The 26,863-nt window shown below is 39.5% G+C and overlaps 2 protein-coding genes across 4 annotated transcripts in view; both read left to right on the top strand.

Annotated features, from left to right (window-relative positions):
* Positions 1–26,863, top strand: part of LOC127037293 (uncharacterized) — a 120,639-nt gene that overhangs the window by 29,046 nt on the left and 64,730 nt on the right. The window lies entirely within an intron of this gene.
* On the top strand, positions 153–21,886 carry RPS6KB1 (ribosomal protein S6 kinase B1). 3 transcript variants are annotated; one of them, XM_050928805.1, is made up of 15 exons: positions 156–350; positions 4,451–4,500; positions 5,848–5,968; positions 6,296–6,364; positions 6,802–6,949; positions 7,446–7,503; positions 8,497–8,597; positions 9,852–9,942; positions 10,149–10,239; positions 10,503–10,610; positions 11,218–11,280; positions 13,076–13,153; positions 15,420–15,527; positions 17,158–17,270; positions 17,811–21,886. In XM_050928805.1, exons 1-15 carry the CDS (start codon positions 279–281, stop codon positions 18,046–18,048), a joined length of 1,509 nt encoding a protein of 502 aa, XP_050784762.1. In that variant the 5' UTR covers positions 156–278; the 3' UTR covers positions 18,049–21,886. The 3 variants fall into 3 exon arrangements, with proteins under 3 accessions (XP_050784763.1, XP_050784764.1, XP_050784762.1); XM_050928806.1 differs by lacking the exons at positions 15,420–15,527; positions 17,158–17,270; positions 17,811–21,886 and adding an exon at positions 15,234–15,406 and having other exon boundaries at positions 153–350; XM_050928807.1 differs by lacking the exons at positions 10,503–10,610; positions 11,218–11,280; positions 13,076–13,153; ... (1 more) ...; positions 17,158–17,270; positions 17,811–21,886 and having other exon boundaries at positions 153–350; positions 9,852–9,986; positions 10,149–10,237.

The raw sequence follows: 26,863 nt of genomic DNA, 5'->3' as shown, positions 1-26,863 counted from the left end.
TCACTGAGCTTTGCGCATGCTCAGTACGAACCGCAACTGAGGTCGCACGCTATTGTGCGTTCTGCGCATGTTCAGTGTGGTCCCTTGCGGTCACGGGGTTGGGTCGTGCGCCTGCGCCGTAGAGGGAGTCAGGGCGGGGGCGCAGCCGCGCTGAAGCCTGGCAGCCGGCGATGGCGGCTGTGGCGGCGTTAGGGGCTGCGGGCCCATGAGGCGGCCCAGGCCCCGCGGACTCAGCACAGCGCGGAAGGGCCGGCGGAGGCGCTGCTCGCATCCAGGCCATGGCGGGCGTGTTCGACATTGACCTGGACCAGCCCGAAGACGCGGGTTCGGACGAGGAGTTGGAGGAGGGGGTGAGAGGGGGGAGCCTGAGCCGGCGAGGGGCTGAGAGGGAGCGGGCCTCGCCTGGGGTAGGGCGGGGGGACCCGGCCCAGTCCGGTGAGCGGCCCCACCTGGGATCCGAGAGGGAGACCCGGGCTCGTAGGACGGGTCCGCTCCGGTGAGGGGCCCGATGCGCCCAGGAGGGTGACGGGGGCCGGCCTAGTCAGCGGGAGAGGAGGGGCGGCCTGGTGAGGGAGCGAGGTGCCCTGTCTGGATGAGCTGCTGCCTGCTTCTGTGGCAATTGCTGCAGCATCCATCGCGGGTGGCACCGCTGTGCGGGTGCAGCTGTAGGCGGTGGTGGAGGACGCGTCCCCTGACGTTAGTCCTAGGCAGTTACTGCTTGGGTAACGGTTTGTTTTAACGTCGATGTGCCTCAGCCAGGCGTCACCGTCCTTTCCCCCTTCATATTTGGTGGTTTCCCCCTCGCCCGGCTTTTGAGGTGAGGGCTGAGACCTGCACACGGCTGTTGCGGGGCATTTATTTCAGGAGGCTTGGATCTGCCCCGTGCTTGGACTTTGTAGTTATAAAACTTTCCCATAGTGTAGAGCTCAATCTGGTACTAAAGATAATAAATTTGAATTGGATCAAATCTTAAGGAACTCCATAACCGTGATTTATTTTTCTAAGAATAGATATATTGAGCTAAGAATTGTCAGTGATTGCCTTTTAGCTGACACACCATAATATGCCAGTCTAAATTTGAGGATGCTTTTATGTGTGAATGAGTGGGTTGTTTTTCCTTTTCTAATGTATAATTAAAAAAGAACAATAACCCAGAACTACTTATTTTCAGTTCAAAATAGTTTCACATAAGTGTCCCACACATTAGATCAGCCCAGAAATGCTCATCTATATTGGAAATTTATAATCATCACTTCTGTGCTAACATTTAAAGTCAGAGATGGCTTGGTATTTACCAGAGGTGGTTTTTACTACTCTGGGAAAAACTAATTAGTCCCAGTTTAAGGCATTTTCTGCTTTAAAAACTATTTTGTTAATGCATACCATATTACACTTATTGTTTGTTAGGTATTCAAATTGTGGTTATATACGGCAGTATATTCATAGATTAATTCAGAGTTTTACAAATAGAAAGTAAAACTGCAGTGGTTATAACAGTAAATTTATAACTATAACACTGAATAGCTGAATGTCTGTATTTTGGTTCCATATTTTCTCAAGGAAGTCATACATGTCATGGCTCATTTCAGTTTTCAATATTGTATAGAAAAAAGTCAGAAATATTTGGTTATATGAAAACTGCAATAATGCAGAGTTGTAGGCTTGAAGCCTTAAGCAGTCAGAAGCATACAGCAGTTCAGACTAACCACCCAGGTCCATTCGGCAATCCAGCATTCTGTAGCAGAAGCCCAATTTTGATGTAGTGGAGAGTGAAACTATTCCTCCATTTTTGAATGGATGTATCCAGAGTTTGACAAGATTTTTTCCTGCCCTTGCTGGACACTGATGCAATTAGTTTTTACCAAATTTCTGGTTTAAACTGGGCTTAAGATGGTATTTATCAGTGCTGTGGCCAAACTGCTTTTCCGCAGGGAATTGTCAATCTTGTCTAAAGTGCACAGGCATTGAACTGCAAGAAATTTATAGTGATTACCAGGTACAGAAGAGTGATGAATGTTACAGCCTCTCCAAAATAAACTGAGCGCTTCACCTTATGTCAAGCTCCTGTTACCTTGCCAATCTGATGTTGCTCTTGATCTTGTGTCTTTAGGGTTGTACCATTACAGTCTGAAACCAGCCATTGTTTACAGCATTTTTACACAGATTATTTGGTGTCCGTCAGTGTCAGTAGTTTAAAAACAGTAAAGACGTTATTTTGCTGGCTCACTGTAGCCAATATATCAGAGTAGCAGCCATGTAAGTCTGTATCCGCAAAAAGAACAGGAGTACTTGTGGCACCTTAGAGAGTAACAGGAAAGCTTACTCTCAAATAAATTTGTTAGTCTCTAAGATGCCACAAGTACTCCTGTTCTTTTTGTAGCCAATATAATTTATCAACTTTAAAGAAATGACCCTGGGAGTAACATCAGTAACCAACAAAATGCCTGGCTAAAAATGTCCCTCAGATCACACCTTGAAGGCTGCCAGCAGTCTCAGATGGTCCATGGAAGCGAGCAAATTGCCGTCCTAGAGTTCCCAAAAGTTCAACTCTAAGGACTGAGAGTCAGCGAATCCTAATTCATCAACCGTTATGATTGTACTCTCCCATAAATGTGGGTAATATTTGCAGCACAATTTCCATTAGAGTTAATGCCCATTAGCAAGCAAACTTGGCTCTCAGGCAGGATGAACAAACTAGTGGGACAATCAATTTCGGTTCATGACTACTTTCATTTTCAGTGTTAGTAACACTAGAAGGGGAAAAAAGCAATAAAATAGGGCTTTTGAACAATAAATAAGAGTAGAGACACTGTAGATTTAGTATAGTTAAAGCAGAACATAGAACCAAAGAGAACATGAGCAAATAATTTGATGGGGGAGGATCAACAGGAAAGCATGAGCTTTACTTGAAGCTACCTCCAGGTGGCATAGTGCATAACTGAGAGTTTGAAATCATCAAACTGAATGTGAGCTGGATGTGAAACTATATTAGACTAGGTAATCCTGCAGCTGGAAAGTTTTCACTCCAAAAAGCTATTATAGCAGCAACAAGAACAAGTGATGTTACAGGTGTGCCTACAGATAACGCTAACCTAGGAAATGAAATTGCCACAAGACTTCTGACTAGAGAGATTGCAATTAAGCCACAGTTCTTGGTTGCCACAGAGTTTTATTGAATATAACAGCAGCTTTAATATTTCTCTCATCTGTAACGAAGTCAAATGACAGTAAATGCAAACCAAAGTGAGACTGTCCAGCTAGAATACCACTAATCTTCAAGTGCTTGGTTGTCTGAGATGACAAGAAGGAAGACTCGTGGCTTCTTGAATGAAAAACAGATTTTAAAAAAACTTTTAAAAAACAAGTGTAATGTTGATGAAAATGAGACTTGGAAAATGAAAGCCTCTGTTTACAGAACAAGACCAGTGTGGCTGGCAGTAGTGCAAGCTATAACATGATTTCCTAACCAGTATAAGTCAAGCCTACTTGAATCGTGGTGTGATTGTCAAATAATTGCGGCTGAGTTGCAGACAAGACATGGAAAAGTAATAATGGACCATTATTATTCACGGTAATTTGGAAAAGCCAGAGAAGACCTATTTGTTTAAGAAAAATTTGCTGGTGCAATATAAACACACAGCAGGAACCCTGCTACTGTCAGCTTGAATAAATAGAAAAAGAACTGTACTAATGGTGAAAAAAGTTTGTTGCAAACCTCAAAATGTATGCAAAATTGTGGACTGTGCAAAGTAAGCTAATTAAAATCAGAATTCCAGTGGAAGCCTAATATTGTGGGATCCACAATATCGTCAATTACATAGGGCCTTACTTATTGAGTATTTTACAACGTAAAAATGAAAACTGCAGCTTTCAGACCTTTGTATGGCTTCCTTTCCCTAATTATTTAGAATTTCACAGTTAAGTCACTATATCTGTTTGTTTCCAGTTCCTTTAGTCATCTGGTTCCACAATAAGTCAGATTCTTTAGAGGAAACCTTTGTACAGGATAGCCATTGCATGTATGAGTCCTGTTCACCAAAATTCTTACATGAACACAGGTGTAAAAATAAAAATTGAAACGCCACTGCATTTTTACAAGATTTGTCTGGAGTTGGATTAATTGCTGCGTATACAAACATAATCAGATAACTGCAGTTAGCTAAAAAGTAGTGGGTTCACCTGCTGTAGTTGTGGGATCCTTAGGAATTTTGCAACTTTTCTGCAGAACTCTGTAAATGTTTTGTGAAAGCCTATCATACAAATTGCTTCCTTTTGATAATTTGTTGCTTATGACTACTTGGCCAGTTTAACAAATTTTAGAGCTAAATCAGTCAGACAGTGACATGTTTTTGTTTTTTAAACAAAGCTTACTGTTAGTACTCACTGTTTTTGTTTACAGTTATGATGTTATTGTAGTGACTTTTTTAAATGTTCTCCCCCTCCATCCCAGGGTCAGTTAAGTGAAAGCATGGACCATGGAGGAGTTGGCCAATATGAAATGTAAGTTCCTATTAGAAAACATTTCTATAACATTCATGATAACTACAAATAGTTTTTCTTGAATTTAATAGAAAAGTTAATTAAATTAATTCAAGTTTTATAGCTGTATCTTGTAACAGAAGAATTCTATGAAATTGGCAACAATCTGCAGTGTCTTACATTTTGTATCTTACGTGTTCCTACACTTTTACTTTATTTGAATCCTATTTGTAATCACGCTCATTCCATATATTAAATGTTGTTAATATAGTGCACTTTTATAAAACACAATTTATCAAGAAGACTTTACATTCCTTAAGCTCCTGAATACGCATTTAAACGTGGCTTTTCCCGGAAAGTGCTATAACATGCGTTCCTAACCAGTATATATCAAGCCTAATTTTGTTTTAAAAAAAACAAATTATAAACTCCATTATAGGCTACATCGATTTATTACCTTTCTGGGGGGGAAAGTTTAAAAACTACTGTACTTTGGTTTGAACAATTTCCCTGTATGAAATCTTGCAGCCTCCTGTGAAGTGGTAGATGTTATCTCCATTTTACAGAAGGTTCTGACAATGATAGAGAAGTTCTGGTGTTTGCAAGTTCACATAGCAAACCAGTGGCAGATAGGTGACTAGAATTCAGGAGTTCTGACTTCAAGTCTTCTAGAAAACATTGCTGCCCTTAAGTCTCATTAAAACTTTCTTGGTTGCTTCGGGGCTTAGTCTGAAAATGCATCATGTTGGAAGGCTCAGTGAGAACATGGTAGTGACACAGCTAAAACACAATTCAATCTTGTCAGCATAGACAGAACCAAACTGTGTTACTGATTTATACTTTGCAGGATTTAGCATAATTTAGAAACATCATTAAGTATTGGGTTAATCCTCTACTTTGGCAAGATTAAACCATATTTTAGCTTACCTAACTATTTTTGCAAGGTAGTAAGACTTTCATCGTGTAAATATGACCCTACAAATCACACCTGGGAGTCCCGTAACTTTTAATGGAATTTATAAATATAATTTTTATTTTGAAGGTAGCAGCAATGCTCCTCAATTAACTAAATTGCCAAGGGTGCCTGTTTCAGTTGTCAGAACATGTACACTTTTATAAAATGTCATTTCAGGAAATGCATGACTCTGTGAATCCTAGGAACTTTCCAAATTTCTGCATTATGCAAGCTGCCACTCATCGCTATATGTACACATGAATAGAATTCCTGGTGTTACGATTCTGGACATTTCCTAAGCACACTGTCAGTTGTGCCAGTGAATATAATGTGCTTTCTGCAGAGAAATTTGCATGATTATTCTTTCTTTACCTTGAGTTGATTTTGTAATATACTGTTTTGTCTTTATTCAGTGGCATGGAACATTGTGAAAAATTTGAGATTTCGGAAACTAGTGTAAACAGAGGTCCAGAAAAGATCCGACCAGAATGCTTTGAGTTACTACGTGTACTTGGCAAAGGTGGTTATGGAAAGGTACAAAATCTTCATCTTGGAAAATCCATTATCCATCATGCTGGAGGCAATGAAAGAATTTTCTTGTTGGCTCCCTGTTATATGTCCTATATGTTTCCAGAAAAATTCTACCTTTCCACAGGCAACAATGAGCTGATGCAAGCCAGTGTCCAGTATGAAGTCACCATTCTTTTTTATTGGTGATGCATTTGATCAAAATTGACTTTAGTGATTGTGATCAGTTGCACAACTTTTATCACCAGTTGGTAATAGAAGAATTTAAAGTAAATATTGGAATTCTAACTGACACTGTGACTTATAAGGAATTTACTTACTTTTGTTCCATAGGTTTTTCAAGTACGAAAAGTAACAGGAGCAAATATTGGAAAAATTTTTGCCATGAAAGTTCTTAAAAAGGTAACTTGGTCTTTCACTCTTTTGGCTACTTTCCAGTCCAAAAAAAGGTGGTATTTTTGTTCCCTTTGCAATGTAATTACTATATAATAATTGCTCTAATGTGCCAAGATTGAACATTTGTCATTAATCTGTTAAAATTAATCTTTACATCCATTTAAAATTGAAATATGTATTATCACATTTTCTCGAGCATCTATTGTGTGGTTCTAGACAATTAGTCTCTCTATTTTTAATTACTTTAAAAACATGAGTGATATTTCATATTTAACAGTAATGCAAGAAAAATTAAGCAGTTTTTTATCATGTTGCTGACTCAGTGTTATTGTGACAATTATGTGGAGACTTCTGTAAACTGGAAATAGAACCCTATGTAGAATTCTGCCTCATTTAGGAATCCCATGTTCTTTGCTCTCATGTCATTTTTCTTTGTTCTGTAGGCAATGATTGTAAGGAATGCAAAAGATACAGCACACACAAAAGCCGAGCGTAATATCCTGGAGGAAGTGAAGCATCCCTTCATTGTAGATTTAATTTATGCCTTTCAGACTGGTGGAAAACTCTACCTCATCCTTGAGTATCTCAGTGGTCAGTATATTTAATTCTGCTACACAGGAGCTTTTCAATATTTCTTATTTAATCCAGAATCTGAAAAGTTCTTATTTTTTCCCTTTATAAAATCCCAGCTAAGCTCTCATAGTTGACTTAAATTAGTCTGCACATTTTCATAATTAACCTATAACTCAATCTATATAAACTGCATCACAAAACTGATGTTAAGAATATCTTACAGGGAAGTAAAGAAGGGGGAGTTTCTAATTATCATATACCAGGAATTCTGTCTCCAGAGTCCTCCTCTGACTCCTAATTGATACTTCCTGTATTAGTGAATATTCACCCACTTTTCACGCATTAACAACCCTGGATTAAAATTGTCTTCTGCAGAGCATAATTCCCTCATCTATCCTTTGATAAGGGAATGTGTAGTTCTTTAATTGTGATTAGAAATGAAAAATGTATTTTCAGTAGCAGTGTAACAGAAATATGGATTCTTGTTTCTAACATCTTATTTTTCCCCTTGTAGGAGGAGAACTATTTATGCAGTTAGAGCGAGAGGGAATTTTTATGGAAGACACAGCCTGGTATGTGAAACAAAATTTTTGTGGCTTCGTAGAATTCAAAAGAGAAACATACAACTGTATTTTAATAATCTAGTTTAGTGAGCTAGGCAGTTCAATTAGTGTTTCGTGGAGGTGGTGGCTGTTCCGCATATCTTACTCTGCTGAATCTCTGACCAGCTAGTGTAGGAATGGCATTACAGTCTGTGAGAAGGTTCACTGCCCACCCTATTGAAGGTTGTCATTATATTCTACTGGAATTTAGGCATGTCCTTGCAGAGGGGAGGCACTTGATTTGTTGGGGAATGGCAGCCTACCCCTGAATTTCTGGGAACCTTCTGCATGAAAGAAATGTTCAAAACCTTGCTTTGACTGCATTGGGTAAAAGGTTGTAGCTTCTGTTGGCTGCAGTTCACTTTAGAAGTGGTGTAATTACTGTATTTATCCTACTTGTTCTGAGCACATACATGAAGAAAGAACTGAACTTGTGTGTAAATGATCATTCTGCTTGGAGAGCCTTTTCAGTAGCTACATTTCACACATGACCTAGGTAAATGAAGTACACTTTCTTGATTAGGCTTTACACAGCACACAAGCTCCATCTTCCCACAACATATGCTGTGAGTGTTTTGGAACAGCTCAGATATACATATAGGATTGCAGCTGTATGCTACAGAGAGCGTGCTTTCCTCTTTGTTTCCCAGAACAGGGCATCAATTTAGAGCCAGACTTAATGACTAGCAAATTCAGATTGCAACAAAAATATTCAAGACAGAGTAACTACTAAGCAAATTAACCTAATATTGATGGTGTAATTTTGTTGTTCCATTGTGTCCCTCTGCCCTTTGGCAAATAAACCTCAATAGCATAATTATTCTAGTAATTTATTCTATGATGCACATCTAACTATGCTTTCAAGGAATCATTGCTATGTACTAGCAAGTATAATTGTTTTAGTGCTTAAGATGCTTTGTGTGGTTGAATGAGTTTAATTGTATCAAATCCCTTTTGTTTCAGCTTTTACTTGGCAGAGATCTCAATGGCTTTGGGGCACTTACATCAAAAAGGAATCATCTATCGAGATCTGAAGCCGGAAAATATCATGCTTAATCGTCAAGGTGGAAATATAGTAAACAATTGTGTAGACAGTAATCCTCTCAAAATCCTTTCTCACAGGTCACAGCATAATATAAAATTACCTCAGAAAACTGTTACTACTGTTATCCTTCTTTTTTCCTGATACACCCATACAAGTAGCTGCCGTTTGCTAATCTCTAGTCATGGCATGGCGTTCGTTTTAGTAGTTAAAGCACTTTAGGAATGGGCAAGAGACTTTTAGAGTAAACCCGCTGGAGATTTTTCTGTTCATTAGTGGGATATTCTCATGTAGCTGAGTCATCTGTCCATGATATCTGAATTCAAACCTGCTCTGTAATTTTCATGTTTACAAATAACTGTGCTAATACTAATGTTCTAGCTTTTTAAAAGGAAACGATTAGGGGAAAAAACTGTCACTTTACTTGTTCGTAGCAGCAAGTACAAAGCTCTGTGTGTGTTGAGCACTAATGCTTGCATCCTAACATTGAAGAGCTAAAAGACTACTTTTAAGCTGTTCACTGAGTGTGAATATTTACTAGTGCATAGTGGTTCTGGAGAGTGAAGGTTGTAAATTAGAAATGAATTGTGACACTGATTTTGATTTCTAAATTCTGGAGTAAGCATATGACTAGGTGTCTTGATTTCATCTCGGCAGCAGTGCAGTCTTTTATAGGGATATTGTTTGCATATATGTAAAAAACTTGTATATGATTAATTAAAAAAAACCTTTAGTGCACTGTGCAAATAATCAACAACTTGATTCTGCATGAATGGGAATAAGCTCATATAAAAACAGTCAGGAGGCTGCTACTTAGGCACAAAGAAACAGATAGATCTAACTAGTAGAAGGATTGCAATAAGATGTGAACAATTAGTTTATTTTGCATTTCTACAGGTCTAAGTAATGAGAACAGAAAATGAGGAAACAATTTTTTTCCTGGCTTTGAGATTCTCTTGGTGTCTTGGCTGTGTTTTTGTTCCTCCCCACCGAATAACGACCCTTTTTCGTGCAAAAATAAGCCTGTATCTTCACTAACTATAGTTCTAAGATTTTTTTTTTAAATGACTAAGAAGTCATTTTTCAGTCTTACCAGATAAATAGAAGAAGACTTTGATGCCTACTGGGAGGAGTCCTGTTTTGTTACTGTAGGCAGTAGACATATTTGCGCTGTCCATTTTATAAATTACATATATGTTTAGTTGCTGATGTGCATGTAATTCATTGTCAGAATTTGGAGTGATTTTAGAATTAGATGTTTTTTCTTTTATTTCAGGTCACGTAAAACTAACAGACTTCGGACTATGTAAAGAATCTATTCATGATGGAACAGTCACACACACTTTCTGTGGAACAATAGAATACATGTGAGCTGCATGATGAAACAGAAAAGTATTACTCTGGTCTGGGGGTAATGGCTAAATTTTACCTTTTTTAACTGATGGTTAAATATGTTCAGTTATTTATGGAACTTTCAGATTATAAATGTAGATTATGTTTTAAAACTTGAAACCTGAGCCGTAATTGAGTGTTTAATAAAATACTTTCTTATTTCTAATTTTTCTCATTCTAGGGCCCCTGAAATCTTGATGAGAAGTGGGCATAATCGTGCTGTGGACTGGTGGAGTTTGGGGGCACTGATGTATGACATGCTGACTGGAGCAGTAGGTGCACAGTTAAAAACTGCATACATTTTATTTTACATCACTAATCACTGAAGCTCACGTTCAGGTGTAGGCATAGATAAGATATGTATGTACTTATATCAGCTGCTGATAAGAAACCTAACTAAAATGGCTAGACCTTTTTAACCATGGTCTTGGGCTGTTCTGTAATGGTCCCTTCTGACCTTAAAGTCTATGAGTCTATAACAACTGTGCTAGAGTTTTTCACCTGGTTTTCTTCACACTGCAATGATGTTTTTCAGCCCCCGTTCACTGGAGAGAATCGAAAGAAAACCATTGACAAGATTCTCAAATGTAAACTCAACTTGCCTCCCTACCTCACGCAAGAAGCCAGAGATCTGCTTAAAAAGGTAAAGTTTTAATTAATGTTAAACCTACATGTGTATGCAGATACTAGAAACATACTGATCAATATTGCTGTACTGCGTTTTCCCAGGTGAATCATAGTGCTACTATATTTCAATCAACTTAATCTTTTAATGGAGCTTGGTTCAGTCTTCAAGTTGCATGAGGCAGAAAATAATGCTTTGTTTGAAAATACAATTCTAAAGTTGTTCTGAGAACTGCCTTAAGATTGTTAACAGAGACAATGTGAGTGAGATAATGTCTTTTTTTGGAATAGCTTTTGTTGGAGAGAGAGACAAGCTTTCGAGCTTATACAGAGATCTTCTGTGTAAGATCAAAAGCTTCTCTCTCCAACAGAAGTGGTTCAATAAGAGATATCTCACCCACCTTGTCTCTAGTGTCCTGGGACCAGCATGGCTAGAACAGCACACATGCTGTACAATGAAATTACGATTTGAATATCTTCCATTATTGTAACTACTATGTGATTAGTTCAAATAATTTAACACGGATGTAAAGTGTTTCTATTAATGATTTTAGTAGAAATACTCTTCAAAAATTGTTTCACCATTTCAGTAAATTTTTATTTCGTTGTTGTTTTTCTCCTCTAAGCTGCTAAAAAGAAATGCTGCTTCACGTCTAGGAGCTGGTTCTGGAGATGCTGGAGAAGTTCAGGTAGATCTTGTTTAATTTCTGTTGATTATCTTATTGAGAAACAAGATTCAAGGATAGTCCAAGAAGAATAGACATGGGAGAACATGTCATTCTCTGAAGCATGGTGAGAGCAGAGGCAGGAATTTAGACAAATGGTCAAATGTTTCCTCTGAGGAATTTAAGGAAGAGTTAGATATCTAAATAATAAGTCTCAAGGAAACAGCGAGGTGAAGGATGGGGTCCTGAGGATTTAATTGCTCTTCTCCCCCTCAATTTGTTTTCACTTTCCTACATCCCATGTCCCCCTATCTTTATCAGTTACTCACTGAACAAATTGATACATTGTGGTATTCTAGTGGATTGGTGAATAACTGACACATTGCATTTGGGGTTGAGTGTCTTTCAGGAAAGATGTTACATTTTTCACTCCTAATGTGAAACCACGTGTAACTCAATTATTTCATCTTCTACAAAATTATTTAAAGCTTGTCCCCAGCCTACACAGATTGGGTTTTTTGGCTATATTTAAACATCTCCAGTACAACCCACATCATTTCATGTTTTAATAGTTCTATGGATAATTGATTGTCAGTTTTTATGACATTGCTATTAGAAATTCATCTGAAATATTTTCAAGAGATGTAGATGTGCATGGCACATTACCTAGATTGGTAATATGGAGTTAATTTCTTCTGTAACTTGAACAGATCAGAAACTAAAAGAATAATAAGCAAAACAAAAGCCTACATAGGCATAAAAGTGACAATAGGCATAATGTGCAGAATGGCAATATTTCACCATTCCCAGCAAGTTGTAGCAGAAGATGAGATATCAGGTATTGAGAATCTTTCACAAATCATTGTCAGTCATCCTTATGTTCTAAAGGATGGCAAATTTCCCCAAATTTCTCTGTTTAGAAAGCAACAAAGAGTCCTGTGGCACCTTATAGACTAACAGACCTATTGGAGCATAAGCTTTCATGGGTGATTACCCACTTCATTGGATGTTCACCCATGAAAGCTTATGCTCCAATAGGTCTGTTAGTCTGTAAGGTGCCACAGGACTCTGTCGCTTTCTACAGGTCCAGACTAACACGGCTACCCCTCTGATACTTGACTCTATTTAGAAAGTGACACTTTGTAAAAAGCCAATACATCTGCCATACATACAGTCTTTGATTGTTGGTGGTAGTAGATTTTTGCATCTATGAAGTTAAATACATTTGGCATGTAATATCCCTAAGAAGCTCATGTGTACTATCACATTGAAATCATAAACAATCAAGTGACTGTGGTATTACTCCATCTCATACATTTTCAGTCAATAGAATGACATCAGATTTGATGTGTAGGCAAATGAAATTCCTGGTCTACATTTCATTAAACCTCCACCTGCCATTTTCTTTTAATCCACTATTTCACTGCTAGTGACATGTACATAATGAACTGTGAACTAATTTTTGTTAGATTGAGGCAGTCTCATGAGGAAATCCTGATACAATCACACATTTTACTGAAAGTTTATATTTAAGAATTTTTCAGTGACAATTTTAAGCTATTCATGACTCTTCTAAATAGCACTGTAGGACAAATAATAGATGCTGCACTTGAAGTACACACAGTTTTGGAAGGAAAGGAGCCCAAAGTTGAGGTCTAAAGAGACCTAGTTTATTATTCCTCAGATATTCTCATCTTAGCTTGCTTTATGAACATTAGAAAATATAGCTCATTTTCCTGTCTACAAGGTCGCCAAGTATCCATTCTTAATGTCTGCCAGGAAGACCAGTCATGCTTTCCATTCTTGTGAATTTTCTTAGGTTCACCCTTTCTTCAGACACATTAACTGGGAAGAGCTGCTAGCTCGGAAGGTGGAACCTCCCTTTAAACCATTATTGGTACGTACTGGGAATACAGGAGATTGTTTGTTTGTTCCTTGTGTGCCTTTTAGCAGCAACTTTGACTTACCATATTGGATCTAAAATTCAAAAGTACTTGTCATGCTACCTTTGTAACTACTCAGTTATTATGGATTTATACTCTGATAAACTGACCCATATATTACAGTTTGAGAACCTCTGCTCATAGTATTGTAAAAGCTGCACACTTAGTTGAAACAATTTGAGTTACTAGTACTCAGATGTAGCATTGCTATCAGAGCTAGGGTTAGAAGAAACCACCCATCTCAGGACATTCCATAGGGCACTTTTGAGAACTGATGCCAGTAAAAACACTCAAGAATTACAAGGCCTTGTCATGACTGCTTGTCCACAGACACCTGCCGTTGTACTGAGGACACTGGATAGCATTACTGTGTTCCTCCCACCTCAAGCACTCTCTCTGCGCTCGAGGGGGAGCTTGCTTTTTTTAAGTGGACAGGATCGGGAAACTCACTACAATAATTCCTCACTTAATGTTGTAGTTATGTTCCTGAGAAATGCCATCTTTAAGTGAAACGATGTTAAACGAATCCAGTGTTCCCATAAGATTTAATGTAAATGCAGGGGGTTAGAGTCCAAGGAAATGTTTTGGGGGCAGACAAAAGGCATTCTATACTGTAAAGTACTGTACTGTGGTTTAGAAGTGCCCCTGGCTTATCCCACACAGCCACAGCCCACTGCAGGCAAGGACACTAGGAAGCACCTTTGCAGCTGCAGCGGCAGCTTCCCTGGAGAAGAACAGGTGCCGGTTTTGCTGGGGGATGCTCCTGGCCTGCCTCTTCCTTTCCCCACTCAACTCCAGGCCCACCTCTTCCCACCTCCACTCCACCTCCTCTCTGGAGCAGCCGCATCCCCGCTCCCCCCAGTTCTAAACGCTGCCAAACAGCTGTTTGGCATCGCTTAGGACTTTCTGGGAGGGAGTGGGAGGAGTGGAGACGTGGAGGAAGTGCTGGGAGGGAGGTAGAGAAGAGGAACGTGTGCAATGCTCCCTTGTAAAGTCGCTGCTCTTCCACAGATTCTTAGAAGCGGTGGACAGAGCTGGCAGCCAAATGACATTATAAGGGAGCATTGCGCAACTTTAAACGAGCATGTTCCCTATTTGAACAGCAACGGGAGGACGTTAAGTGAGGAGTTACTGAACAGAGCCAGTGTAGACTCTTCATTCTTAGTTTTACTGATTATTTTCCATTAATCCCAGATTGTGGAAGAAGTGGAGCAGTTCCATTTCAATTTTACATCCTCTTATTTGTAACCTTCTGGCTATACAAGCTCAGAGGTGCAATTCTTACTTCTGAATTTGTTTCTAAGCATCAAACATGCAGCCAATACTTGACTGAAACTAAAATTTTAAATAGTCACTCAGTAAAATGTGAATCAGGTCACTTTATTCAACATCTTGAATGTTACCTCACTAATATTTATCTTGCACATAGTTTTATAAGCATGATTTCACTTTAATCTTAATATGGCAATATTGTTAATAAGGCCCAAGCCCCTAATCTATTGGACTGAATTTCAAAAAAGAGGCTGATATTTATGAAAATGTCACCTGTACATGATGACTGAACTTGCATCTGATAACTTCAGCAAATTCTGTAGTTTGCTAATCAGTTACACTAACCAGATTGCTAAAGTAAGGCAAGATATCTGTATAATTGTGAGGCTGATTTTTTTAACAATCATTCAGGGATCTGTGAGAAAACAAATTGGGAAAACTGCCGTTGGGAAAAGTCTGTTCAGTTCCTCAGCTGAACAATAGACAGTTACTTGATAGTCATTTTTTTCAAATAATTCTTCCTGTCCTTAGCAAGACAAGCATTTTTGCGTCTATGAAAATGTGCTGGATTATTTAGTGTGTGAAATTCCAGTAGACTAACTAGTGTAACTTCCATACTGGGAGTGACCCAGTGTTTAGCTCTCACAAGAACCTGGCATTTGTTTCTATTGTAATTTGAGATTATTTTAAAGACATCTTTTTAATTTTGTGTTCCTTTTTGATCCATAATTCTTGCCCCTCCCCCTTGCCTTTATTTCTCAGTGTCAGTGCCCATAGTGACCTCCCACTGGCAACAGCAGGATTCGGACTCCTCTCCAAGGTTTTACTACAGCAGAGCTCTGCCAAAAACATGTGGGATGAACTCCATCCAGAGGCTTCACTGATCACCGCTAAGCCATTTGGTTGATATCTGTATTATAAACCCTTAATCATTTTGTTTTTGCAAAGCAATCCGAAGAGGATGTGAGCCAGTTTGATTCAAAGTTTACACGTCAGACACCTGTTGATAGCCCAGATGACTCAACTCTCAGTGAAAGTGCCAACCGGGTCTTCCTGGTAAGTGAGGCAGGGATCTGTGTGTGTGTTGACTTTGGAGAGGTACATTGTGTTCTTGTTTGGAAATGGTATAGTGCATTTCAAGTGAATTCCATCTCTGGAAAGAAAAGGTTGAATCTTACCACTTATGAGAGTGAGAACTATTTGTGTCAGATAAGTTCTAATACATCAAAATTTTAAATATATTACTCCTTGCAGAAGTGTAACTTCTTTTTGGCCATTTTGCCTTGTAACCTTTGATATTTACTTATTCTGGGTTACAGCCTCATTTTTACACAGGATGATAAGATTCTAGATTTTAAAAAGGGAATCTTGTTCACATTTTGTAGTAAAATGGACACTAATTCTAATTGCAGTAGGAGCGAAATTGCTTGTTACTTTAATAGGAATGCAGAGAGAACTATGTCCAAAGTGGTTACAATGTAGATCAAAATTATGTTGTCTTTGAGCATTGCTTATATGGATCTATAATCTGAACAGCAATGTCTGGGCTGCCCAAGCACACTGCATGTATCCGTGGAGGGGGATTACATTTGCATTCCCCACCTAAGGAATTAAGGAGTCGTAGTACCAGCCATCCGTTAGGTCACTTTAGAGGACAGGATTAGACTTCAAAATGACCTTGACACATTGGAGAATTGGTCTGAATTCAACAAGTTGAAATTCAACAAAGACAAGTCCAGAGTTTTACGCTTAGGAAGGAAAAATCAAATGCACAACTACAAAATGAGAAATAACTGGCTAGGCAGAAGTACTTCTGGAAAAGATCTGGGGGTTCTAGCGGATTGCAAATTCAGTATGAGTCAATGTGATGCAGTTCTGAAATAGGCTAATAGCATTCTGGTGTATATTAACAGGAGTGTTGTATCAGTGGTTTGAGCACTGGCCTGCTAAACCCAGGGTTTGAGTTCAATTCTTGAGGGGGCCATTTTGGGGTAAAAATCTGTCTGGGGATTGGTCCTGCTTTGAGCAGGGGGTTGCACTAGATGACCTCCTGAGGTCCCTTCCAACCCAGATATTCTATGATTCTATGTAAGACTCTGGAGGTAATTGTTCTGGTCTGCTCAGCACTGGTGAGGCGTCAGGTGAAGCACTGTGTCCAGATCTGGGTGCCACATTTTAAGAAAGATGTGGAGTGAGTCTGGAAGAGAGTAACAAAAATGATAAAAGGTTTAGAAAACCTGACCTGTGAGGCAAGGTTGAAACTGGACACTTTTGGTCTTCAGAAAAGACGACTGAGGGGAAACATGATAAGACTTCAAATATGTCTCAAGAGCTATTACAAAGAGGATAGTGATCAGTTGTTCTTCATGTCTATGTTCTTAATCTACAGCAAAGGACACTTAGGTTAGGATGTCTGGGTTAGGAAAATTTTTCTAGCTATAAGTATAGTTAAGCCTTGGAATAGGATTCCAGGGGAGGTTGTGAAATCCTCATCATTGGAGGCTTTTAAGAAGAGGTTGGAGAAACACTTGTCAGGGATGGGCTATGTGTACTTGGTCTACCTCAGTGCAGACGGCTGGACTAGCAGACATCTTGAGGTCCCGTCTGGCCCTACGTTTCTGTGATTCTGTGGTCATAAAAATAAACCTTTCCTACCAATCACAATGAAATTATTCCTGTCTTCCAGGGTTTTACGTATGTGGCTCCATCCGTACTTGAAAGCGTAAAAGAGAAGTTTTCTTTTGAACCAAAAATTCGATCACCTCGCAGATTCATTGGCAGTCCTAGGACACCAGTCAGGTATTTTTTAATTTTTTTTTAACAATTTACTTTTCAGTGAGCAATTGTAAATGATCTCCATTAAAAACATTAAGAGTTTGACTTTTTTTCCTGAAAGAACTAGGGTGCATATTTTTAAACGCAACATGTTTTCTGCACATTTTACAAGCAGCTTCCCTGCAGGAAAGCTTATGTTTGGCAGCACAGGAAAGACTGATCTGCCTGATACACATTATTGGTACATCCTGTCATTCTGGTGACTTCAATACACCATCCTTTAAAACTGCTGCTGGATCCTCTGTGTTCCTGTGCTGCTCATGATGAGAGTAATGTTAGTGCAAAATCTCCCTTCTTCCACACACCTACAAGCATGTAACATGGTGAATGCCAAATGAGAAAAGTCTAGTGTCAGTGTGTCTAGTTTATAGTGAGTTTTGGTAGGAACTAGCCCAGATACATACTTCTCTCAAACCAGGAAAGGGGAGCAAAAACTAAATACTTCAGAGAACAGGCATCGCATATATCCTCAGTGCTAAGTAATTTATATTTTTTGTCTTAAAGCCCTGTAAAGTTCTCCCCTGGGGATTTCTGGGGAAGAAGTGCTTCGGCCAGTGCACCAAATACACAGACACCTGTGGAATATCCAGTGGAGACAAGTGGAATAGAACAAATGGATGTGACAGTTTGTGGAGAGGCCTCAGCACCGCTTCCAATACGACAACCAAACTCTGGGCCATATAAAAAACAAGCCTTTCCCATGATTTCCAAACGGCCAGAGCACTTGCGCATGAATCTATGACAACACAACTTTTTTTTTTTTTAAACCCATAAAGATGGAAAAACAAAGAATGGACATAAGCCCCCTGCCAGTTGAAATGTGAGGGCTCATATGGTTTACTTTTTAAAAGTGACAGTTATCAAAGTCATTGCACAGAACGACTTGGAAAGAAAAGAAAAACAAACACATGGATTTTTTTCTATTAATCAATGGTGCATAAAAAAACTTAAGCAAAATGGTATTGCAGAACTCTAGGCACATCAGCTAACTGATTCCCAGTGACATCATCTCGCCTTATCAAGGATTTTTCAGGTTGATAGCTTGAAACTGACAGTATTAAGGGTAGGATGTTGCTCCAGAATCACTGTCTAGTCATGATTGTGTCAAGAAGGGTTAGCCGTTTCACTGGGCAGAGTGTGAAATGCCTATAATTCTTGCGTCTGAGGATTAATTAGCATGCAAGCTTGGTCCAGCTGTTTCCTACAGTGGTGTGGAATCAAAGATGAAAGATAAACTTAACAATTGATGTTTCACGTGCAAACAACTTAATGAATTTTTTTTATATAAATATATATTTTTCAAATAGATTTTTTGATTCAGCTCATTATGGAAAGTATCCCAAAATTTAAAACAATTATTTGTTTATGTGAAGAAAAGGTAGATTCACTTAGTTCTTTTTCTTCTCCTGGTGAAACAGTACATTAGTAAAGGAATCATTGTTAATTACGTACATGGCTGTTGGGTGTAAGAGGAGGGAGAGAATTGTCTTATTTGCTTACCCAGCTAAAGTATCTATATCATCTGTATTGCTAAGAAAAACAAATCCTAATCAAATGGCAATGCTGCTATGTTCTAGGCTTAACTGGAAGCCATGGGCTGCACACATGTCCTTCATATTTCACTATTGTTTTTGGCAGACATTTCACTGGAAAAAATTGCCTTTCATTTGTATGCCAGTCATTTGGTTCAAGACAGCTGAACATGTTCAGATTTTTATCCATCTAAACAGGTCAGGATAAAATCCATCAGAAGGCAAGGGTCAGGGAATGCATTGTCACAGTGAACATTTACAAGTTCAACAAGTCATAAGTGAATAAAAGCTTTTCAACTAATGGGTAAGAATTGGAGGGATTTTTGTATGGTTTTTGTCTCACATTTCCACAAAAATTAAAGTAACTTTTCCCCTGTGCTGGGACAACAAGTTTGCTGATTGTATTGAAGAAAAAAAAAGAGAGAGAAAAGTATTAGATGGCCTTTCAATGAATGTCTTCCACAGTGGGTCAGAACTTTAGCAACTTAATTTAGGAAACATGTTCTAAAGATACTATTTATGTTCTTGAAATTGTCATTAAAGCTGTACAAATGATTTACAGGTACAAAGAATAAAATAAAGGTAACTGTACCTTACTTAAATACTTCCTGCCTTAAAGAAAGCATTTCCATAAACATAGCTGGTGAAAGGGTTAATATCTGCAGAGCTTTACCCTAGTTAGTGTGTGTGTGTGGGCGCGCGTGCGTGTGTAAGTGATCATGCAACTGCATACAAGTCCTGTCACTTTTCGCTTGCGTCATGTTGCATTATCTTTAGTCTGACTGTGCAAAATCTACTTCTGGTGTTTCATAACAGTGGCGATCTCTTTATAAATTCTGCTTGCTCTTTGTATAGTGAATCTTCTTGAGCCATAGGATCCAAGCCATAAAACTCTCTAAGCACGTTGAATCCAGTCAGAGAGACACCACCTTCTACAACTTGCAAGTCAGTAGGGTTGAATGAAATCTTATTAATCCCCCTATAAAATGCGAATATCAGTACTTGACTTTTTAATTTTCTTATGATTAGCAAAATTACTGTTAGCAGTTTTCTTTCTGAGGAGCCTTTTGTGGTGGTCTGTTTTTCATTTTTATAAGGAAATTCAATTTATGGTAACAATAAAGCTCCACGAGTTTGCCAGCACGGTCTGCCCAAAAATTATACTAAAAGAAGAGTGCCATTTTTCATTCTTTTACGGGGCCATTGGTGACATGTTGTGGAACTGAGACCATAACCCTCATACTCTATACATATAAAGCACATTTGCAACAGGCATCACTTCAAGCAGTATCTGCTTTGTGCCACGTGTTATAGAAGTTTCCAAACATGTTTACTAAATACAGCAGAAGTGATATGAAAGACCAAAATCTGATTTTTTTTTTTTTTCCAAAAGCCAAACAATTATCTCTTGCTCCTATTTACAAGTAACAGTTGTGCTGTGGCTGGCTGGATATAATCATCCAATAGAATTGATTAGTATGGCTGGCAAGAATGGCAAGAGTTGTTTGTCAGAGTTCATTGCTTAATTACATATCCAGTTTGTTATTTTAAAAGTAAATTTCATGTACTATTAAAAATGTTTCATCGCCTAGACATAAGTCTAATACCCTATCATAACTGTGAAACTTTAGGAGTGTGACTCAGACAGCAAGCACACACTATGCAATATGGTTTATCCTGTATTTATTTGTAAAAATATCAGACATAGATCTTCTTTATATATATATATATATATTAGTGTCAATATTAACAGTCATGAACTTTTAAGGGGAGTGGAGTTCTAACTCCTGTATAGCTACTTCAGATAAATGCTAGTATACAGAATGCATTGAATATTGGAGAGCTTAACAAGTGCTTTTTTTGTTCATTTCAAAAATTGTCTTAAATTTTTCTTTAGAGTATAGAATCTTATTTTTATTTTTTACAAGCTGTGCTTTTTTTAATTATAATCACTGAAAATTTTGCTATCATTGGACTTTTTATAGGATTTTTGTAGCATTACAAAAATATATTAAAACTGAGGTAATATCTGCTGTGGGTAACCATGTAAAAGTATTAAATCTTAAACTTGAACCAGATTCAGTTTTTTTTACTAGATGTTAAATTAGAGGGCTATTTTGTCCTGCAGTTCATTCTAGAAACTATAAAGACTTACAGGTTGGCTGTGTTACCAGCATTGTTTTCTTTCCCATTTGATGTGGAACACTTTCAACACTTTCTCTATAGAAGGAGTGATACATACATACGTTTGATTCCATTAATGTACTGAACTTTGTAATTTTGGGAATGCTGGAATAATTCCTACCGAGACTGTCTTAATTGTGCCATCTGACATTTGAATGTCATCTTGGTATTAGCTGGTAATAAAATATAAAAATGCATCACTTGTTCTCTTGAATATCCTTTTAAAAAAAAAAAAGTTGGTATTCCTATAAGAAAAGCTAAATTTCTGGAGAACAGACATTAATGTTTGTGTCCACTCTAATTCTAGAGATATTGGTTTTCTTGGGTTTTTTGTCTCCTTAATAAATGAGTAACTCCTGGTCTGTTAACAGTCATGGAAGAATACATATTCAGATCAAGAGGGAGACTGCAACTCGTTAATATCAGAAAACTCAAGCATTTGTTTCCCAGTCTCTGCAGCAATAGTCTCAAGTAATCTGTGTTCACAAAGCAAGATACTGTTTGTCCATTGTTCCAGGTACTGCTACACTTAATCGACTGGGGGGGAAATTCCTGTTAATCAAGAGTCTGTCCTTATCATGAACAGCACAAGTATTGTCTCAAGGAAATAAGACATTTCTATGCTACGTGTGTAGATTCTTGGGGGCTGAGGGTGTGTGGTTCATTGTGTATTTTTACAAACTATTCTTTTCTGCTATATCAAATTGACTTGGTATCTATCTGTAAAACTCTTCAGCTGCCTTATTAGGAATGGTATGAGGGTAATCCCCGTTCTGCTTTTCATTTTGTATTTAGTTTACTGTAATAAAATATACTTGATTTGTGAATGGATGTAAATAGCAATTAAATGCGAATTTGAATGAACATATGCTAGTAGAAGTGACTTATTTTTTTCTTTTGTTAAATAGGATAACCCTTAAGTTTGACAGTTTGGACCTTCATCCATAATTTATACTTCATGAAATGGAGGAAAACCTTAGTGAGTTTTAAGAAGTGACCCGGCTGAAGCTAGATGCAACCAAGTAATGTGGTTTATGCAGTGTGGTACCTCAGCTAGATCCTTAAGCCTTTGAAAGGTGGCTGTGAATTGCCATTAGTTATCCACTTGTCAGTAGTCTGCCTCCTTCAGGGTGAGACATGGATCTCTCTGTGTATGTGTAGCTGAAGGCAGTGCTTTGGGGGTTGATAGGGAAGGGAGATGCTTCTCTCCTTAGACAGGAGCATGATGTTGACAAGCAGACGAGAGGAAGGATGACATTCAAGTTATGTAAGTTACTCACTTTTTTCTTCTACATCTAAGCTGAAATGCATTCTCATATCTGAGAAGTGTCAAGCTTTTGTTTTAGTTCCTTATTTTGTTTTTGTAATCAACATATTTTTATTAAGATTACTGGGTTTCGATAACTTTAGTCAGTTCTCCCCAAATAAAAGAGAACCCCAGGGAGGGGTGGTATAGTGTTTCTGGAACCTACTGTCTGATGTGTCCTCTCTCTGTATTGCGTGAACACCAAAGGACCAAGCTAGAGATGAGTTGGCAGCCAAGTTAGCCATGATATTTTTTTTTCCCAATTCAAGTTGAGCATAGTCCACTGGTTGCCTTACAGGAAAATTCCTAAGTGATCGCTGTGGGTCAGAGAACATTATCAGGTAAACTTGTTAAATTTCCTTAATTAAATGTCTAATACCTTAAATATTTTAAAATACAATATGTCTACTTTTATTTACAAATAAACTAGGCAGGAAGGTTTCACTTTCTGGTTCTTACGTATTAATGTGTTGTTGGGTTATATATGCTGTGATGTAACAAACTCCTCTTCACTGAATTTTATTAATTTCTGGAAGCATTTATCTTGTTGAAAACCGTTTTTTTAAATGCTGTTGCCTATATTACTTAACTTTCCCTTACTAAACTTTCAGAAAACATACTTTTGTTCTTTATTTGATTAGCAAGAAGTCCATTCTCTTAGTGTCATCTCTCCCAGCCTCCCTGTGGGTAAATCTCAAAGCAGTGTGATTGTTTAGATGTGCACACTCTCATTGAATCTTATTGATTCCAATTTCTTTAAAATGCTATTTGATGGGTGGTCTCCCCCAAAAGGTTTAAATTCTTCCATGTTGGCTGATACCCTTTGTGTGAATGTGAACAGACTGCTGAGGGACAGTGTAAGCAGTCTGTATGTACCCTGCCTAGCTGAATGACTAATGGGGCGAGTTCACCACAATTCATATTCTACAGCTTCAACAAATAGAAGTTGCAGTTTTGTGGTCCCACAGACATGAAATGCACCTGTTTTCAGTTAGTCTTTATGGGACTCTGCTATTGTGAAACCAATTGCTTAGGAGAACCTGTTCTTTTTACCTAATGGTAGCACCTGCGACTGTTCAGAATACAAGATTTTAATTAGAAATCCTAGCTTCCAAATTATTCTCCCATTGGGTTCTCCATGAACAGGTGAAAAAGTAGTTCACACCCAAAAAAAGATTTGGTTAAAATCTTTTCAAACCATATCAATTAAAATATGCCTCTGCAGTGTTGAACACAATGGGACTGAGGGAAGCCAGCAAGAAACTATGCAAACTGAGTGAAGAATGGTGTTTAAAAAATATTTTTTCACTGTCTCTAAAACACCACTTTTTCCTCTGCCCTCATTAAGGATCTAGGTTTAATTCTTAATGGTACCTTCATACAGGAGTTGTGAATAGCTCATTGTAAGTGTCTACCAGTAGGCACTCTGTGCTGCTATCAGTATACCTAGCCTAAACTGCAAGTAGTTTGTACTGTGGTTCACTAGAACAAAATAGGAGGTGGATAGAGAAACATCACTATTATGCAGCTCCATGCCTGTATGCCAGAACTTGAGCTGAGGTGGTGGCTGGGAACTAATAGAGGAAGTGAACACTTATTGTAAAACTTTCCCTGTGGTTCAACAAATTACCACTTAGCGTTTGTTCTAATAAGCAACTTACAATTCAAGTGATATCTCCCACTAAATCTTGTCGAAACAATTATTTTTTCATCAGCAAGCGGCTGCTTGCTGTGGTTCTACTCTGACAATATTGGTGTGTGCTTGCCGTATCAACTGTACTCAATTTTGATTAACTGCCACACATACACCCTTGCAGTAGTCTTTCCTCTAATAAAAGGTTGCATAGGCTAAATTAGACCCATTGCCACTTTTGCAACCTTACCTTCTTACATAAGTTTGCACAGATAAAACTAACCAACTTAATTCTGAAGTACCACAAAAAAACAAACAAACAAAAAAAACCCCTCTCTCCTTTTAGATGAGTTACTGAGGGTATGGCTACACTGGAGAGTTGCAGCGCTGGTGGTGGGTTTACAGCGCTGCAACTTACTCACCGTCCACACTTGCAAGGCACATACAGCGCTGCATCTCCCTGGCTGCAGCGCTGGCTGTACTCCTGCACTACCTGGGGAATAACGATTGCAGCGCTGGTGATGCAGTGCTGCTCCGCCAGTGTGGCCACCAAAAGCACTGTTATTGGCCTCCAGAGTATTCTGAGGTATCCCAGAATGCCTGTTCAGCCACTCTGCTCATCAGTTCGCAGTCTACTGCCCTGGCTTCAGGTGACTTGCCCTTTAAATGCCCTGGGAATTTTAAAAAACCCCGTCCTGTTTGTTCAGCCAGGTGTGGAGTGCAATCAGAATCTTTCCAGCTGACCATGCCTCCAGGCGCCAAACAAGCCCCAGCATGGAGCAATGGCGAGTTGCTGGACCTCATCAGTGTTTGGGGTGGGGAAGCTGTGCAGTCACAGCTGCGCTCCAGCCGTAGGAATTATGATACCTATGGGCAGATCTCAAGGGCCATGCTGGAAAGGGGCCATGAACGGGACACGGTGCAGTGCAGGGTTAAGTTGAAGGAGCTGCAGAGTGCCTATTGCAAAGCCCGCAAGGGAAACCGCCGCTCCGGTGCTGCCCCTAGGACATGCCTTCTTTACAAGGAGCTGGACACGATACTTGGGGGTGACCCCACTGCCAATCCAACGACCATGATGGACACTTCAGAGCGGGGTGGGGGAGGAAACCGAGAGTGAGGGTACTGGGGTGGAGGGAGACACCACGGAGTCCCAGGAGGCATGCAGCCAGGAGGAAAGTAGCCAGTCGCAGCAGCCGGTACTTGGTGAAGGACAAGCAGAGGAGCGGGTTCCCGGTAAGCGGCTTTTATTTTCAGGATGTAAATGTTTCGGGAGAGGAGGGAGGGTTAGGGCTGCATGCATGCCTAGATGTGGAATAGCCCATTGATGTGGTCTATCACGTCGCGGTAATCGGCCTCAGTAACCTCTTCAAAAGTTTCAGCCAGAGCGTGGGCAATGCGCTTGCGCAAGTTTATAGGGAGAGCCACTGTGGTCCTTGTCCCAGTCAGGCTAACACGTCTGCGCCACTGTGCTGCAAGGAGTGGGGGGACCATTGCTGCACACAGGCAAGCTGCATAGGGGCCAGGGCAGAATCCGCATTGCTGTAGAAGACCCTCCCGCTCCTCCCAGGTGACCCACAGCAGCGAGATATCTTCCAGAATTGACTTCTGTGGAAAATGTTGGGAGAGTGTTCAGTGTAGGTGCCCCCTGCAGCTGTTTGCTTTCCCCAATGCACAGAAACCTCTGCACATCCCTGAAGCAATCAGTCCCCCTTACTCACCATTTCGTGGCTCCTGTGGGTTATGTGCGCTCTGTTTGATATGGGAAAAGTATGCTAAAGTGAAGACTGTAAACTCCTTCACTGTGTGGGAATAACTGTCTGGGTGAGATTATAAACAATGCTGCCTCTGTTAACTGTTGCCATTTTTGCCTTTCGAAAAGTGTCCTTGACAACTCGACTGCCCGTATCATCCACTGCTCAGAGGCTACAAAACCTCAAGAAGAAGCCGTGAAAAAGCAAAGAAGACATGCTGAAAGCAGTTATGGATCACACTGCCAGAGAGAGTAAAAAACTGGAGGGAAAGGGAAAGCAAAAGCAGGCTCCGCCAGAGAAACGCAGCAGCTAAGAAGAAAAGCACAAAACAGCTGATAAGCATCCTGGCGTGTCAAGCGGACTCTATCCAGTCACTCGTAGCCATGCAGGCAGAGCACTACCGTGCGGCTTCCCTCCTCCCCCCGTCCCAAAGCTCTTTCCCTTGTGCCCAAATGTCAGCTTCAAACCCCCTGCCCAAGCATCCAGGTTCTTACCACCGCCAGCTGCCCCCAACACCTGTACGTTCATCAACCAGCCCTGAGAACTATGACCCCCTACCCTCTGCACTCAACCCTCATCACCATGCAGTATTTTCATCCTGAAGTGCAGCAGTCATTGCACAGCACTCCAGACAGGACATATTCAAACCTGTGACTGTACAGTTCACCACCCCACCCCCCTGCCCTTTTAGGTTCCCAAAATGTTGTATGTCTGTCAAGAAAGTTATTTTCTTTTCAATAAATGAATTCTTGGCTTTCAAAAGAGTCTTTATTATTGCAGAAAGTGAAAGATACTGTAGCCCAGGAAAGAAACAGGCACTGCAAATCATTTCAGGAAAAACAGATTCCTACTAACATTGTAACCACTGCACTTCACTCCTGTGCAAGGCACTAAACATTACTGTTAGTTTTCAGCCTCAAATTCCTCCCTCAAGGCATCCCTAATCCTTGTAGCCCTGTGCTGGGCCTCTCTAGTAGCCCTGCTCTCTGGCTGTGCAAATTCAGCCTCCAGGCGTTGAACTTCAGAGGTCCATTCCTGACTGAATGTTTCACCCTTCCCTTCACAAATATTATGGAGGGTACAGCACGCGGATATAACCGCAGGGATGCTGCTTTCCCCCAAGTCTAGCTTCTCATACAGAGATCGCCAGC

Source organism: Gopherus flavomarginatus, chromosome 19 (genome assembly GCF_025201925.1).
Source record: "Gopherus flavomarginatus isolate rGopFla2 chromosome 19, rGopFla2.mat.asm, whole genome shotgun sequence".
Taxonomy (NCBI): Eukaryota; Metazoa; Chordata; order Testudines; family Testudinidae; genus Gopherus; species Gopherus flavomarginatus.
Note: the sequence above shows the minus strand (reverse complement) of the source record. Positions and strands in the feature narration are given on the sequence as shown.